Raw genomic sequence first — 14,638 nt, 5'->3', positions numbered from 1 at the left:
GCCCAAGGCCGTCTCCCACCCACACGGCGTCTTGGCGTGCCATCCCGGTGCGCGGTGGCTCGTTGCTCCGAGGGAGCGGCGCTCCCACAGGCTCCATGGATCCACGCCAGCCAGAGGTGGCTCGGCGGTTGAGCGAGCGGCTCGCAAGACGCACGTTGGGAGTTCAAATCCTGTTTGGGCTCGACTCATCCCATCGTCGCGCTGGCAGTAGATACGAGTACCACCTTATAGGGAAGCCTAGTGTGTTCCTTCTCGACGGACTCGTCCCCGCCGTAGGAATGGGAAGGGTTGAGAGCTGCAAACAGGAGACGAACACCACCTCAGTGCTTATTTGAGTGAGGAAATTGCCGAGCTAATCCGACGGTGTTGCGCTCATAGCACTGGTGTAGCGAGCTTGGGCCCCTCTCGCAGTGGCCCCCTCCGGGACCTGCCAAGTCCCAGTTGCACCGCCTGCACACGACGGCTCCGCCGCCGCCAGGTTGCATCGCATCCCACACGCCGACCCAAGGCCCGGGTCCTGCCTCGATGCAGCCCCAGGGCCCCCTTCACAAAGCACCAGCAGCCAGCATCAGATCAGCTCTTTATTTGCATTTATTATTTTAACGTACTTATTAACGTAGTATTCTTATTATTCTTATTATTATATATTCTCGTGTTCACGATGTCTCGATTTGGTTCCGATTATTGGGAATTTCACGGCCGCCGCGTGAAGCAGGGCGCCAGCAGTGGCACCGCGGGCGTCCCGGCGAGGGCCCCTCCGCTCCACGTGGGGGTGGTGCTGCCGCTGAGCCGGCGCCCTCAACAGAAACACGAGTTGTAAACACGACGAGGAGATGCATTTGCACGATTCAAGCATTGATCAACAGCCTCCATCCTCCTCCTCCCCCCCAACCCCCCCAGGCAACTACAGCGGTACTCCAAGAGCGGTGGCAGCGGCGCGCGACGGCGTCTCCCGTTTGGTCAAAAAAATTAAACGATTAACTTAACGATCACAACTTAAAGATCACATTTTAATTAATGCACCTACGAGTAGTAGCTTACGCTAATAAGCCGGTCACAGCATGAAAAGTACAGGATTAAGGCTAAATCTTCATAACAAAAAGAGACGATCCAATCAAGTGTTAATAACTGCTGTCGCGAGGGCAGCTCTGCTTCCCGCGCGCACCTGGGGGGGCAGGGGGTGGGAAGCAAGTGAGTGAGCAGCAGGGAAATGCGCGCTAGGCAGCACGGGGCAGCAGGGAGAGGTATTGCTGCACCCGGCGGCAGCAGCAGCAGCACATGCAGGAAGCTGCGTGGGCGCGCTGCAGCGAGAGGGCGAGGCGGGAGGTGCGGAGGAGATGGGAGAGGTGCGGGGTGGGGGGAGGGTATTGAGGGAGTGGCGGGAGGGCTTGGGGTAGGCGACGGGGAGCAGTGTGACAGGGTGGAGCGAGGAGAAGGGGGGGGGCGGTTCGGGCATGGTGGGGGGGTGACGAGGGATGGTGGGGGGGGAAGGGGGACGCCGCGGCACGCCCGCCCGCGCTCGCGTTCAAGTGTGCAGGATGCTGGAGTGATATGTCGTCGTACTGGCAACGAGTGCAAAGCGCTCTACATTCAGCACGGGCCGGCGGCTGCTGGCTCCTTGCTCTGCCCTCACGCTGCTGCCCCCCCCCCCCCCTTCCTGCCCCCCCACGTGGCTCTCCACACCGCAAGGCCGGTCCCAGTATCCCCCCTCCCCCGCCCACTACCGCACCACCGTGTCCCGTCTCGCTCCGGCACGACGCCGCGCATTAGGATCGAACGTGAGGTAACGTTCACGTCGGAGCGCCAGCCCCACCGCCGCCTTCGCCACCTTCGCCACGTGGCCACGGGCGAGGGCGCAGGCAACCAAACCTAAATCGCGCAACTCGAGGGCCCTTGAGCCCGGCCCGCGTGTGCGGAGGCGCCGGCCCCGTTGGCTTCCTCGACCGGGACCTCCGGGTCGTCCCGACGTTACAGCGAGCGCACGCGCGGCGGGAGCGGATGGGCGTCGGACACCGCGGCGTGACCCCCAGACTATCGCGAAGCCCACGCTGACGGGCCGGGTCTAGCTGGGCCCGGGCCACCCCCCGTAGCTTTCGGAGAGGCTCTGTGTGGGCACCCCCATGTGTTCCATCCTCTCGGGGCCCGACAGCCCCCCCACGTGCATGCCGCTGGGAAGGCCGTCCCTCCCCGTCGGCCCGCCGGCCTTGCCCCTGCCCGCGACGCCCTGCGCGGAGGAGGGCAGGCCCGGTCCCCCGTACGTAGTCGGCATGGGCATGCCGGTGCAGGTGGGAAGGGACAGGTGCGAGACCTGCCCCGGCATGCCCAGGGAAGGGTGGGACATCTGCGCGGCGGGGTGCAGGGACAGGGCGTTCTGCGACGCCAGCGAGTGGGCGTGCAGGGCCACGCTGGACCCGGCTGCCGAGCCGGGGCAGTGGTGCAGCTGGCGGTGGTGGTGCTGGTGGTTGTGGTGACCCTGTGCTGCGGCGGACGCCACCTTGCTCCCGACGGAAGACGGCGGCATGAACGAGTGCTGCACGTGGTGGTGGTGGTGGGAGGGGTGCAGGAAGCCCTGAGCGGATGCGGCGCCGAGGCCGGCGTCGGTGAGCTGCGCCGGGCCGTGGCCCAGCGACAGGGCCAGAGGTAGACTCGTGCTGGGCTGTGCGTTCACATCCCGGCAGCTCTGCCCCAAGGGCCCCACGCTGTTTGTGTGCAGCTGCTGCTGCTGCTGCTGTTGCTGCTGTTGCTGGTGCTGCTGTTGGTGCTGCTGGACCATGGTACCGCCGCATGAGTGGCCCGCGTGGTGGTGGTGGTGTTGGTGGTGGTGGCCGTGGTTGTGGTGGTGGAAGGCGGAGCCCACCGCCGCCCCCCGGCTGGGCCCCGGCTGGTTGCCGCCGCCGTGCGCCGACATGAAGCCGTTGCTCATGCCGACGGACTGAGGCACGCTGGAAGGGGGGGGCGGGAAGCCGGAGCCGCCCGTTTGTTGCTGGTAGCCCTGAGCCGAGGAGGGGGCGGCGGGGAGGGGGGGCATCCCCCCGTGCCAGTGCGGGGACGGGAAGTGGAAGCCAACGCCCGCCGGCACGTTGCCCATCTCCGTGGAGAAGGACAGGAGTCTCTCGACGATCGACTCGTCGCCTTGCGCGTCCGATGTCGCGCCGAATTGGGGGGCGCCCCCCCGCGAGGACGGGTCTCCGGAGCCGAGCTCGGGACCCATCAGCGAGCCCAGCGGCCCGCCCAGGCAGTCCACGGCGCTGGGACGCCCCCCCTTCTGCTGGTCGTGGCCCTTGAGCCGCATGTCGTCGATCTGGCACACAGAGGTCTCGCCCTGCTGCGAGGCCTGCGCCAGGCTCTGCGCCGTGATCTGCTTCACGACGGCGTCGATGGAGGGGAGGTTTGCGTAGAAGGGGTGCGGCGTGTTGCGCGGCAGCGCCGAGATGGTCACATTGGGCGGCATCAGCGCCGGGTCGAAAGGCTTCCCGCCGCCGACCGCCCCGTACGCCGAGTAGAAGACGGCGCGCGGCTTCTGCGCATCGTACGCCATGCCCGCCCCCCCCGCCGCTTGCCCCCCCGCGCCCAGGTGCGGGAAAGGCAGAACGTGCGCGGGCAGCGCCGACTGGCACAGCGGGGGGAGGTGGATCGCCTTGAGACCGCCGCTGCCGCTCGCCTCGGGAGGCTTGGCAAAGTGTCCGCCGGGGTTGTAGGAGACCGTGCTGGACTTGCCGGCGTAGGCCCCCGGCAGGCCGCCCTCGCACAGGGCCGACACGCCGTGGGACGCGACGGCGGGCGGCGCGGCCACGGCGCGCGGTACTCTGATGGGCGCCACCTCTTTGGCGTCCATTTTGGGGAAGGCGTTATTGTGCAGCGTCTGCACGGCGCCCGACTGCAGCGAGCCGCCGGCCACGGCGGCAGGGTGGCGGCCGGCGCAAGGCAGCGCCAGCGAGGCCGCCGCCGCCGCCGCTTCGCGCGTCCTGGCCTCGGCACTCGCCTTGTCCCTCCCGCCGACCCCGCCGGCACCAGAAGTCGGCATCGTGAAACCCGACGACGGAACGTTACCCGCTCCGGGCAGTGACATGTCTCGGACTCTCCTGCCGTGCGACGACGAAGACTTGGGTGCGGAGGCTTGCGGAACGGCGGTCACCAGCGCCAGCAGGCCCTGGTAGCGGCTCCCAGGCGCCGGGTAGGGGCTGTAGCGCTGCGCGCTGGCGGATGCGCTGGGCACCTCGAGGCCGTTGACGCGGCGGCGCGTCACCTTGCGCTGGGGCACCTTCACGTTCCCTGAGAATATCTTGACGGTGAGCGGGCGGTCGGCGACCTTGCGTGCGTACGCGTCGAGCTCTGCGGGGCTTGGCAGACGGCAAGTGCCCATCTCCACCGCGCGCTCACCTGCACGGCAACAGGCACAGACGCGCACAAACAAACACATACGCACACACAGAGATGCACATCACCACGGGCAATATCAGTTATAACCAAACTCATCCTCAGCCATGGTCAGCGACAATGCTCAATGAAGGCCCTGCCCAAGTTTCCGCCATCCTTCAAGGTTCCACGATACGAGAATCCACCCAGCACCTGTGCAGGAGCCGTTCCCATCGCTCAGGGGCGCTTCCTCTCCCGTAAGGGCCCATCCCAAGCACTATCCAGACTCAAATCTGCTTAGCTTACGACGACAAAATCACGCGGCATTTTAAAGTAAACTTTGGTTGTGCACCTGATAAGCTAGTATGTACGCATGTACGTGTGGGTGTCAAGAATTGTCTACTTTATTGACACTGGGCACAGGTATGGCCTGTGTCTCCAGCGAATGTGGTATACCCAGTAGTTGTTTTGTAAAGAGCCAGGAAGTCTCTTTTAAATAATCCAACTGCACCAACTCACTCCGTGGTGATCACTCTGCAGCTGTTCTGAGCGATGACATATAGAAGCCCTGTGTAACCCAATTCCTTGATGAATACTAGGGCTAAATTTCTGGCCGCATATTTTTCTGGGTTGCCTGTTGACGGGAGGAGGTGGCACGAGACGAACAGTGGCCACGGCTGGAGTGAGATTTCCGGTCACCACCCCGGACCACCCCGACCAAAATGAACGTTGGGATAGAATCCCTTCTCTCCCTGCGGCCACTGCGAGCGAGGGTGGGCGCTGGCTCCCCTGCCCTCCGCTCTGCTCGCCGCACCTCTCTGAACTCCGACTGAACTCGGCGCTTTGTGCCGACACATAAAAGCTTTTTTGTTCCCGTTTCCCAATTCATCACAACTGGCCCCTCAAGAAGCACGTCACACCCGCTCTCCCGCCTGCCCGCCGCACAAAATGCATCCTTTGGCACGGTGACAAAAAAAACCCGAGAGGCCGTGGTGGGTCCGGCGCAGTGAGTGGCGCGGAGACGGTGCGAGTCTGTGAGCGGCCTCTCCCTCCAGCGCGCTCGCACCGAGGCCACACGAACCAAGCGAGCGGGCCCACCACAGCTGAACCTCGTCATAAACCCAGCGCACTGCGGCTGTGTGGAGGAAGCCCTTGCCTAGGGAGATGTCGATCCTGGCCAAATAGCAGTGGAAAAATAATCAACGTTGGTTCTTACGCTCACGACACGCGAGGGCACGGATCCGGATTATTTACTCTTGGCCTCTTTTTTTGAAAAGACAAAACGCGCGGATACTCGAAGAGTGTGAATACGCGTACATTCCGTGCTCAAGTCACAACACATAACCCGAACCCAGAGGGGCGCGGTGTGTGCTTCCCGTTGTTCGTCGTTGGCCGGGAAGACTCGGGGAGTGGTGGGGGGGGGTCCCCTCACTCCCACGAGCGCTCGTCATTATTCTCACGAACAATCGCGTTGCATTGTCCCCGGAGAGACGAGGGCGGAACGAGACTTACCGCCGGGTCACTCCTCTATCAGGTGACTGGGAAACCGGTGTCGTCGCGCGGCAGGACGAGCGCGCGCGTGCACACGAGTGACGGGGCCCGTCAGGGCTGCCCGCAGCGTGGCACGGGCCTCTGCCGACCTACGCTGTCGCCACCTCTAATTAAACATTTCATCAATCGTTAGCGCCGGCGAGTTTCACGGGTGTTAATTACTAGCGCCGCTCGGCTTCTTTTGCCGCAGCGAGCCTGACATGTCGGGAACCTAATTACATCCTTTTATCTTTTCTCTGACTAAGCGGCTTTTAAGGCCAACGTATTTGCATTTCATTCATCTTCCTCAAGCCGACTCGGGGCTTCCTGTAAAAATCACGAGTTGTGCTCTCTGTAGAATGGAAGGTCATTATCTATTCCACTACGCACGGTTGCGCCCTCCCACATCTCCGCTCTTGATGTACATGCGCTATTCGCGTCTCGCTGTAAATAATTCCTCTCTGGCACTGTACACACGCCCGCTCGCTCGCCCGCCCGCCCGCCCGCATCTCCGCGTTCTCTCACCGGGGCCGATAGCTGCTGCCGTTACAACAGCAGCGGCTGTTAATGCACAACAGAGCGGCGCGCGGTGGTGATGGCATGCCAACGAGTCGCAGCGACAGAGCCCTGGGTATTGCAGGTCACACCAAACGGAGTCGCGGCCGTACCGTGCTCGTTGTGCATGGCCAGCTCGACCGCTGCTACCATCGCTGTCATCACCATCGCTAATACTATCACAGTTACCATCACCGCCACCACCACAGCTACTACCATCACCATCGCTAACACTATCACGGTTACCATCACTATCACTACCACCACTACCATCACCATCGCTAACACTATCACGGTTACCATCAGTGCCACCACCACAGCTACTACCATCACCATCGCTAACACTATCACGGTTACTATCACTGTCGTCACCACCACAACTACTACCATCACCATAAACAATATCACTACCACACCGCTTTCATCATTGTCATTATAAAAACCATAGTAATAAATACCACAATCACCACTACGGTTAAAATTACTATGACCACCACCAATATCATTATAACCATAGACACTATCACCTATACCACCACTATCTGTCTCTTATTACAGAAAGCACCCAATGGCATCCCTCCCTTTAAAGGCCCTTCCTTTTTCGATTTAAAGCTTTCGTGACTGCAGAGATTCATCTTCTTGGTTCTTTCGGTAAAGTCACGTAGAAGGAAAATAATAAAATAATAAAAATAAAACATAATAAAATAATTCTCACGACGTTTCGGCCACAACGCAAGCAGCCGTCTTCAGGTGGAGAACAGGGCTGTCAAGTAGACAGAGTCTGTCTACAGAGTCTGTCTACAGAGTCTGTCTACTTGACAGACCTGTTCTCCACCTGAAGAGTCTGTCTACAGAGTCTGTCTACTTGACAGACCTGTTCTCCACCTGAAGACGGCTGCTTGCGTTGTGGCCGAAACGTCGTGAGAATTATTTTATTATGTTTAATTTTATTATTTTCCTTCTACGTGACTTTACCGAAAGAACCAAGAAGATGAGGCCCTTCCTTGTACCATATCTCACTGGGTCCACGCGGGCCCAGGTGCCTCTGCACACCGAGCCAGGCGCTTGTGCAATGGCCAACGTGGCATGCCTGCAACACTCACTCCAACCTCGTAGTGGCACGGTAGCTGGGCATACTTCGCCCCACGGCGCAGCCAACTCGGCCGTGCCTGCTCAAAAGGCCCACTCGGTGGAAATGGGTGGGGCGGAGGGGGGAGTGGTGGGGGAGTTAGGGTTTAAGTTTACACAGAGTCTGCGAGATTCCCAGCCTCGGCAGAAAATCAGGAGGAAAAACAAAGTCCGGTCGAAACAATTTGCCAAGGTCCAAGTGTCTTTAAAGGAGGGATCGCATTCCGCAGGCTGCAGCAGACAGAGCGACCCGGGGCTTAGTGGAGGAGATGGGCGAGGTGTCGCGCACAGCATTACGCGGTCAGGGGTAGACTCCACCGCCACTGGCCATCCCATTCATACCGCGTCTCGGATGACAGCCGATCACGCACACATGTATGCACGCACACACTGCCAGGGAACAGAGCTTCCTCCAGGCTTTACATCACGGCCCACTCTGTCACGCAGAGTGAGGGAAGCGGGGTGGTGGAGGGGGCGGGGAAGAGGAGGAGGCCTGCGGCGTTTCTCGGCAGTGTAGACCTGGGAAGTTACTTTGTTTAGACAGGGAGCAGGGTCAGGCTTCACAGCTCCAATCCCGACTGTTTCCGCTCACCCCTGCTCGCCTGAGCAGTGCTCCGCGGCTAATCTGCGCACAGTGTGGCTAAGCGGTTCGCAGCGACAACGCGCGGCCATCAGACAGCCTGGATAAACACATTTGTCAGGCACGGGAAGGCCCTGAATGGCCACGTACAGCCTCAAATAATGAATGCAAATGTTTGAATAGTAACCGAGTACATTCTTATTGCGCAAGGCCATCGAGAAGGAAGGCGCCGTTCACACAGTCTGCAGTTGCTTCACAGTAGGGGGCAATGTTGCCACGTAATCTTAATTGAGCAACATGCAGGCACTGTTTCAAATTTGGAGTATGACGCCAGCACACAATGGCCTTCTCTTTTCGAATGACGTCACGGGGCCTATAACAGCGAGGCAGAAGGCAGGTCGTACATTACGGTCCGTGTACCCGCAGTGATAACCAGGGTGGCCTATCGACTGAGAACTGAAAATTTCTGCAAACATGTGGCGAACGCGCTGCAGCTGGGCCATGTTACCGCGTTGCAAGAAGTTCGACAAAGCACCGCTTGTGCACCACTCGCACACTATACACATGCGACATCTAAACGACGACAACAAAGACGGGCAAAGAACGTCGGTGACCGTGTGGCATGGGGGAGATAGCGCTAACCCTCGATCGTAGCGAACCTCCGCTGCTATCAGAGGGACGGTTCTGGCTAAAATCGTAATTAAGCGAACATGTGATGTGCGGCCCCTAAATCACGACGGCTGCTGTCTGTGTGACAGCGACAACAAGAGCCACATTTAGGTGGCATCTTGGGTGTTAAACAGGTCATGGTAATGCACGCACATGCATGCTTTTAAATGCATGCGCTTGAGTGTTCAAGCCAAGCGTTAGGTTAATTTCGCACAAGGTGATTTATCAGTCTAAATAAAATAATCCTGCATCTGCCATCGCTGCACCACCATGCATCAAATCCGAGCCAAAATCAATGTTTTCTGAAACCTGTTTTTTTTCTTATTCAAATGCCGCATTAATTATTTCTGCTGCTTTGCCTGGAAGGTAGAATGGGCGGGCGAGGTGGTGGGAGGGGGGGCGTTGTGCAGTGCCAGGCGGTCATGGGGCCTGCGCCCCGCGGGGCACCGTGGCACTGGCAGTCCCCTCGCCCCCCCCACCCTCAACTACCTCCCCCCCCTCCACTACCCAGCCAGCCGGCCGGCCATCCCAACAGCAACGGCTACTCTCAGGTCCCTCTCCGCATTCCTCGGGCCTCTCGTGCGGTCACACTCGTGATGTCACTTCAAGGGCACCCACTTCACCCGTCAACCACCACCCTGGCTCCCGCCACCTCCCCACACGCCGCCATCAACACCGCAACCCCCTGCCGGCTGCACCACCTGGGAGCACCTGCTTTGTGCCCATCGGTTGCGCTGTCTCTTAGTCCCCCCCCACCGCCTACACACGCAGATTTTGCTTCGGAAAAAACAAGCTGTGGCCTCTCTCTTGTTTTGAGCGCACGCGTGTGCGTGCGCGATCTGTCTTCTCTCGGTCTATCCCGACTGCGCGAGTCGCCGTGCTCCCAAAGAATATACTCGGAACACTCGGAACTTTCGACCCTCGTCGAGTCACAAGACGAAGGGGGCCTGTTTGGAAACCTCACGAAGCGGTGAGCCCCTGGGTGTCCGCTCTTTGCGGTGTGCCGACACACGAGTGAAACACTGAGCCCCGCGCAGGAGAGTAAACTACCCTCGTAACGGATTATTACCGGAAAGCCAAACGACCTTAAGGATGCTCCTCAAGGGCCAACTCCGCGGCGAGCACGCAGGCAGGACGTGGCGCCGTGTTCTCTCTGCCAAGCGGCATTTTCTAACTGTAAGCTTCAATCTGCGCAGCTGTTGCCTGTAGCTCAAGGCTTCGGGGCCTGTGGGACGAGGGGTATAACTTACAAACTCTTTTGGCCATTGTTAGCGAGGTGGGGAGAGAGGCCGCAACATCCGACGCACAAGGACATCCTCTCCCCCTCCGCATCTCAGTGTCGTAAAGGAAAATACATTGGTACACACCCACGTACACAACAGTACATTTACACTCACGCCCACATACCCTCACACACAAACACAGCCGCGCACCGACACACCCACACAATTAGAAACACACCCACACACAAAAACCATGTCTCAGTCATCGTCAATCCAACTTGATAGCCAACAACGATCACAAAAACACCCACACAGACACCCGCACACCTCTACACACAAAAGGCTGCACACCAAAACACTCACCAACGATTGCACACAACCACACGTGCAGCTGTCCGCTTCTCGCATTGTGATTGTATCAGCAACGCAGTGAACTGCAAACACATTCCATTGGGATGTTGCTGTGTGTGTGACTTCAGACCATGACAGGGCACGGCTGTAGTGGTTCACCACCATGGAATGTGGTTAGAGCATCGTGCTGCATGGTTCTAGATCAGGATTTTGTACGATTGTAATCGTGCTCTGTGGCTGTGCGATTGTAATCGTGCTGTCTGCAGTTGTCCGCCATGGTGGTAGGCAGTTGCAGAGCACGCGTGTGGCTTTAGACCGTTTTGTGTGTAGTTGTGTGCTGATGTGTAACTGTGGTCGTAAACCTTCGGTGTGTAGTTGTAGTCGGTGATGTCGTGTTGCCGTAGATTATGATGGTGTGCGGTTGTCGGCCACGTGTGGTATTAAAGAAAAGGAGACTAACAAACTGCGGGTACTGCACACTCCACGCTCGTCAATTCACACTCAAGCGCAACCCTCCACAAACACGCACACACACCCAACCACTCACTCAACTCGCACGCAACACCAACACACGAACTTAGGCGCACACCAAGCGGTCATCGTTACACACGCGACACGCAGTCCCTGCGCTCACTCATCCACAGACCACTCAGAAAACTTACTTTGCAATCATCGTTGTTTTGTCTTGGCCGGGAACAAAGTGGGGGGGTTCCCTTCCTGCAAAAAGCAAGAGGCATGGTAATTTCTCGCAGATCCAACAGAGCCCCCGTCTCATCTCATACCTGCCCGACAAGGAACCCCAACTTGTTTAAAGGGGACCTTAATCACAGTGGCTAGATCACTGCCACCGAGACGTCTCCCGAAACCACCAGAGTGGGGGTCTCTCCTTGGCCCCATCTCCCACCATCTTCCACCGACAGGAGCTGGGCTCCCCTGTCTCGCCTCCCCCATCATCTACAGGTGCCCGGAGAACTCCTGGGCACCTGTTTGTGTTTGCAGCCCAGGAGACCGGGTGCCTCGAGGACATCGGCAGGCAGCAGTTTGTGGTCGCGGCTCGGGCAGAGCAGCACGACAAAGCCATCGCCAACACGTGACGGTGGTGCGATGGTGATGATGGTGATGTCATTGATGACTACGATACTCAAGGTGCGCTGATTGTTGTAATGGTAGTGTAGATGATGATGATAATGGTGGAGTAGTTGATGGTGGTGTAGTTGATGATTGTAATGGGGTTGAGGTGAATGATAAAGATGGTGGTAATGACGGCGGTGATTATAATGGTGTGATTATGGAGAGCACACGTACAGTAACATAACCACCGACACAATTACTAACACAAAGCAGTTAGCACCACAACAGGCACAGTGACACAACAACCGCGCACACAGCAACATCAGCACACAGCAGAACACACCCGACTCACATCCACAAACACCAGGCACACACACTGCAAACACGCACACACAGAGCAGAACCGCACTCACCCTGCAATCACCGAATCATCGCTCGCCCACGACGCAGAAGCCGACACGCACCCGCACCCCCGGCGGCTTCCACCGCCCATCACTCACTCCAGAGGGGGGGTGGGGGGGCATCCACCTGCTTTGCGGGGACCGGAGGGTCAAGAGGGGGGTTTAGAGGCCCAGGGCGACACTGGAAAGTGGAAGAAGGGGATCTATGGGGTCCCCCGGATCCCGTATGATCCGCTGGATGAACCCTTGCAACCCCCGATCCCATGAACTGCGTGATCCCTCATCTCCTAGAGCCCCAAATTTTCGGAATCCCTTATCTCCTCAATCTCCTGGACCCCGTAATCGCCTCACCCCCTGGATACCACAATCCCCCGATGCCACGAACCAACCCTTGATACCCTGAATCCAGCTACCCCCCTGAATCCCTTATCCCTGACACCCCTGTACCCCGTGAATCCCTGATGCCCCGATCTGGTGAATTCCTCACACCACTTATCCTCTAAACCCCGCGACCCCCCCTCCATGCCCTAATTACCTAAAACCCCTGATGCCAGGGACCCCCTCTCTGATCCCCTTGTACACCGTGAACCTCTGATCCCCTAGATTCATAATCCCAAAGACCCCACTGTTACCCCGCGATTCTCCGAACCCCTGATGCCATGGACTCCCGATTACCCGACATCCCTTAAACCCCTATACCCCACGAATCCCTGGTACTCCTATAGAGTACCCCCGAACCCCCTGATCCCACAAATCCCCGCATCCCCTGTGACCCCATAAACCCATAATCCCTATTTCCCCTAAATCCCCGAACCTCCCCTCATGCCAGGGATGCCCTGACCCCCTGCAGCCTCATAAACCCCTGTACCCCCGCGATTCCCCGAACCCCCCTGACCCCCCTGGACCCCAGTGCGCCTCCTCTCCCCTCTCCCCTCTTCCTCTCGGGGGGCCGAGGCCGCGCGTCGCGGGGTCCGGAGCGAGGGCCCCAACTCACCGGGCCGACGAGATCCCGCACCACGACGGGTCGGGGCCGAGGCGAGGAGGCCTCTCCCGTCTCTCGTGCCGCTCTCCTCTCTATCCCCTCCGCTACCCCCTCGCTACCCCCTCGCTATCCTCTCTCGCTATCCCCTCTCCTCCTCCTCCTCTCGCTCAGCCTCTCCGCGCCGCCATGGCGCCGCGCTCCGCCTCGCCCTCGCCGCGTCACGTGACCGCGGCCGCCAGGACCCCGGGGGCTGCCCGAGCAGCGTCGCCATGGCACCCCCTCCGCCTGTTAAAACTGGCACTAATTAATGACGCTCAGATTAATTGATGCAAATGTGCACTATTGCAATCGAGCAGAAGATACAACTCATTAGGATACATCTGTCCCTAAGCATAAAAATAAGTGTTTTGTACTTTTCCAATCAGCCACACAATTTCAGCAACATTGATTCAATACAAGCAAATCTCTTGATTGGTTTCGACATGCAGCGTCTCATCAGCAGGGCTGGTCGCCACGATGGTGAGATGTTAACTCCCTCGCCTGGCACGCACCAGGGGACGGGTTCGATCCCGACCCTGTCGTGTATTTGGAGTTTGCGTCTCTCTCCCCGTGGTCGCGTGGATTATTCTCTGGGTTACCCCCTCCACATTTAGAAACATGCCTTCAGCGAATTTGTCTGCTATAAATGTTCACGTGATAAGCCACTTCGTTGAGGTATCACTTGTGGCCAGGTCGCTTCTGAAAAAGAGCCTTGCCCGGTGAAATAAAAAAAAGTTTCAATTTTTTTTTAATCTTCTCGGTACTTTCGGTAAAGTCACGTAGAAGGGAAATAATAAAATAATAAAAATAAAACATAATAAAACACAATCCTCACGACGTTTCGGCCACAACGCAAGCAGCCGTCCTCAGGTGAAGAACAGGGCTGTCGGAAAGACAGCGTCCGAATTAACTATTTTTGTTATTTCCCTTCTACGTGACTTTACCGAAAGAGCCAAGAAGATGAATCCCTGCAGTCACGAACGCTTTAAATCGAAATTCAATATGTTTTAGTTGATGTGCGTGTTAACTCGAGCTGCACACACACGCACATACAACGGAGTGGCCCCGTGTTGTCTGAGATTGCACGCGTGTGGACCACGCGTCTGTGTTGTATTGAGCCGCTTCGCATGGGACGAGCAGTCGCTGGAGGCCGGGCCAGGTGCCCCGCCAGCGGCCAGCGAGAGCGAGGAGCCACGTGCCCTCCCGTGAACCTGGGCCAGGTGTCTCACCCGCCGGTGCCACCTGATGTGGCATCGCTTTAATGGTCCCACTTTAGAGTATTCACTAAAATAAACCCATTTTTTATTTTACCAGGTAAGGCCCGCAGAGCTATAGAGCTAAATTTCGATTTAAAGCTTTCGTGACTGCAGGGATTCATCTTCTTGGTTCTTTCGAAAGAACCAAGAAGAGCTATAGAGCTCTTTCTCAGAAGCGACCTGGCCACAAATGATAGCTCAACGAAGTGGCTTATCATCACGTGGAAATGTATAGCAGCCAAATATTATAAACGAGTGAAGTTGATTCTAAATGTGGAGGGGAAAACCGGAGGACCCGGAGAAAACCATACGCGACCACGGGGAAAGAGAGAACATGCAAACTCCAAATATACGGGCGTCAGGACCACGACTTCCCGCGTACCAGGCGAGGCAGTTCGCATTCGCCACCGCGGGGCCCCAGGGAACTTTCCGGGCAACAACAGTGAATAGAGTGATTGCCATTTCAAAAGAGCGAGGCTCTCAAGCCAGTCCCTCTC

At 58.1% G+C, this 14,638-nt stretch overlaps 1 protein-coding gene across 1 annotated transcript; it reads right to left on the bottom strand.

The window, feature by feature from the left end:
• Nucleotides 1–568: 568 nt before the first annotated feature.
• On the bottom strand, nucleotides 569–13,135 carry LOC133348270 (SKI family transcriptional corepressor 2-like). Its single transcript, XM_061560992.1, has 3 exons — nucleotides 12,859–13,135; nucleotides 11,055–11,109; nucleotides 569–4,380 (listed from the first exon to the last, which is right to left on the bottom strand). The coding sequence occupies exon 3, from the start codon at nucleotides 4,361–4,363 to the stop codon at nucleotides 2,063–2,065; it is 2,301 nt and encodes a 766-aa protein (XP_061416976.1). The 5' UTR covers nucleotides 4,364–4,380; nucleotides 11,055–11,109; nucleotides 12,859–13,135; the 3' UTR covers nucleotides 569–2,062.
• Between the last annotated feature and the right edge of the window lie 1,503 nt (nucleotides 13,136–14,638).

Source organism: Lethenteron reissneri, chromosome 27, assembly GCF_015708825.2.
Source record: "Lethenteron reissneri isolate LAM-NWPU_2019-01 chromosome 27, ASM1570882v1, whole genome shotgun sequence".
Lineage (NCBI taxonomy): Eukaryota > Metazoa > Chordata > Hyperoartia > Petromyzontiformes > Petromyzontidae > Lethenteron > Lethenteron reissneri.
This window is presented reverse-complemented; position numbering and strand designations above follow the sequence as displayed.

Bases quoted from the DNA above. Each gene is read 5' to 3' on its own strand.
- LOC133348270 (XM_061560992.1), bottom strand. From the start codon at position 4,363: ATGGGCACTTGCCGTCTGCCAAGCCCCGCAGAGCTCGACGCGTACGCA.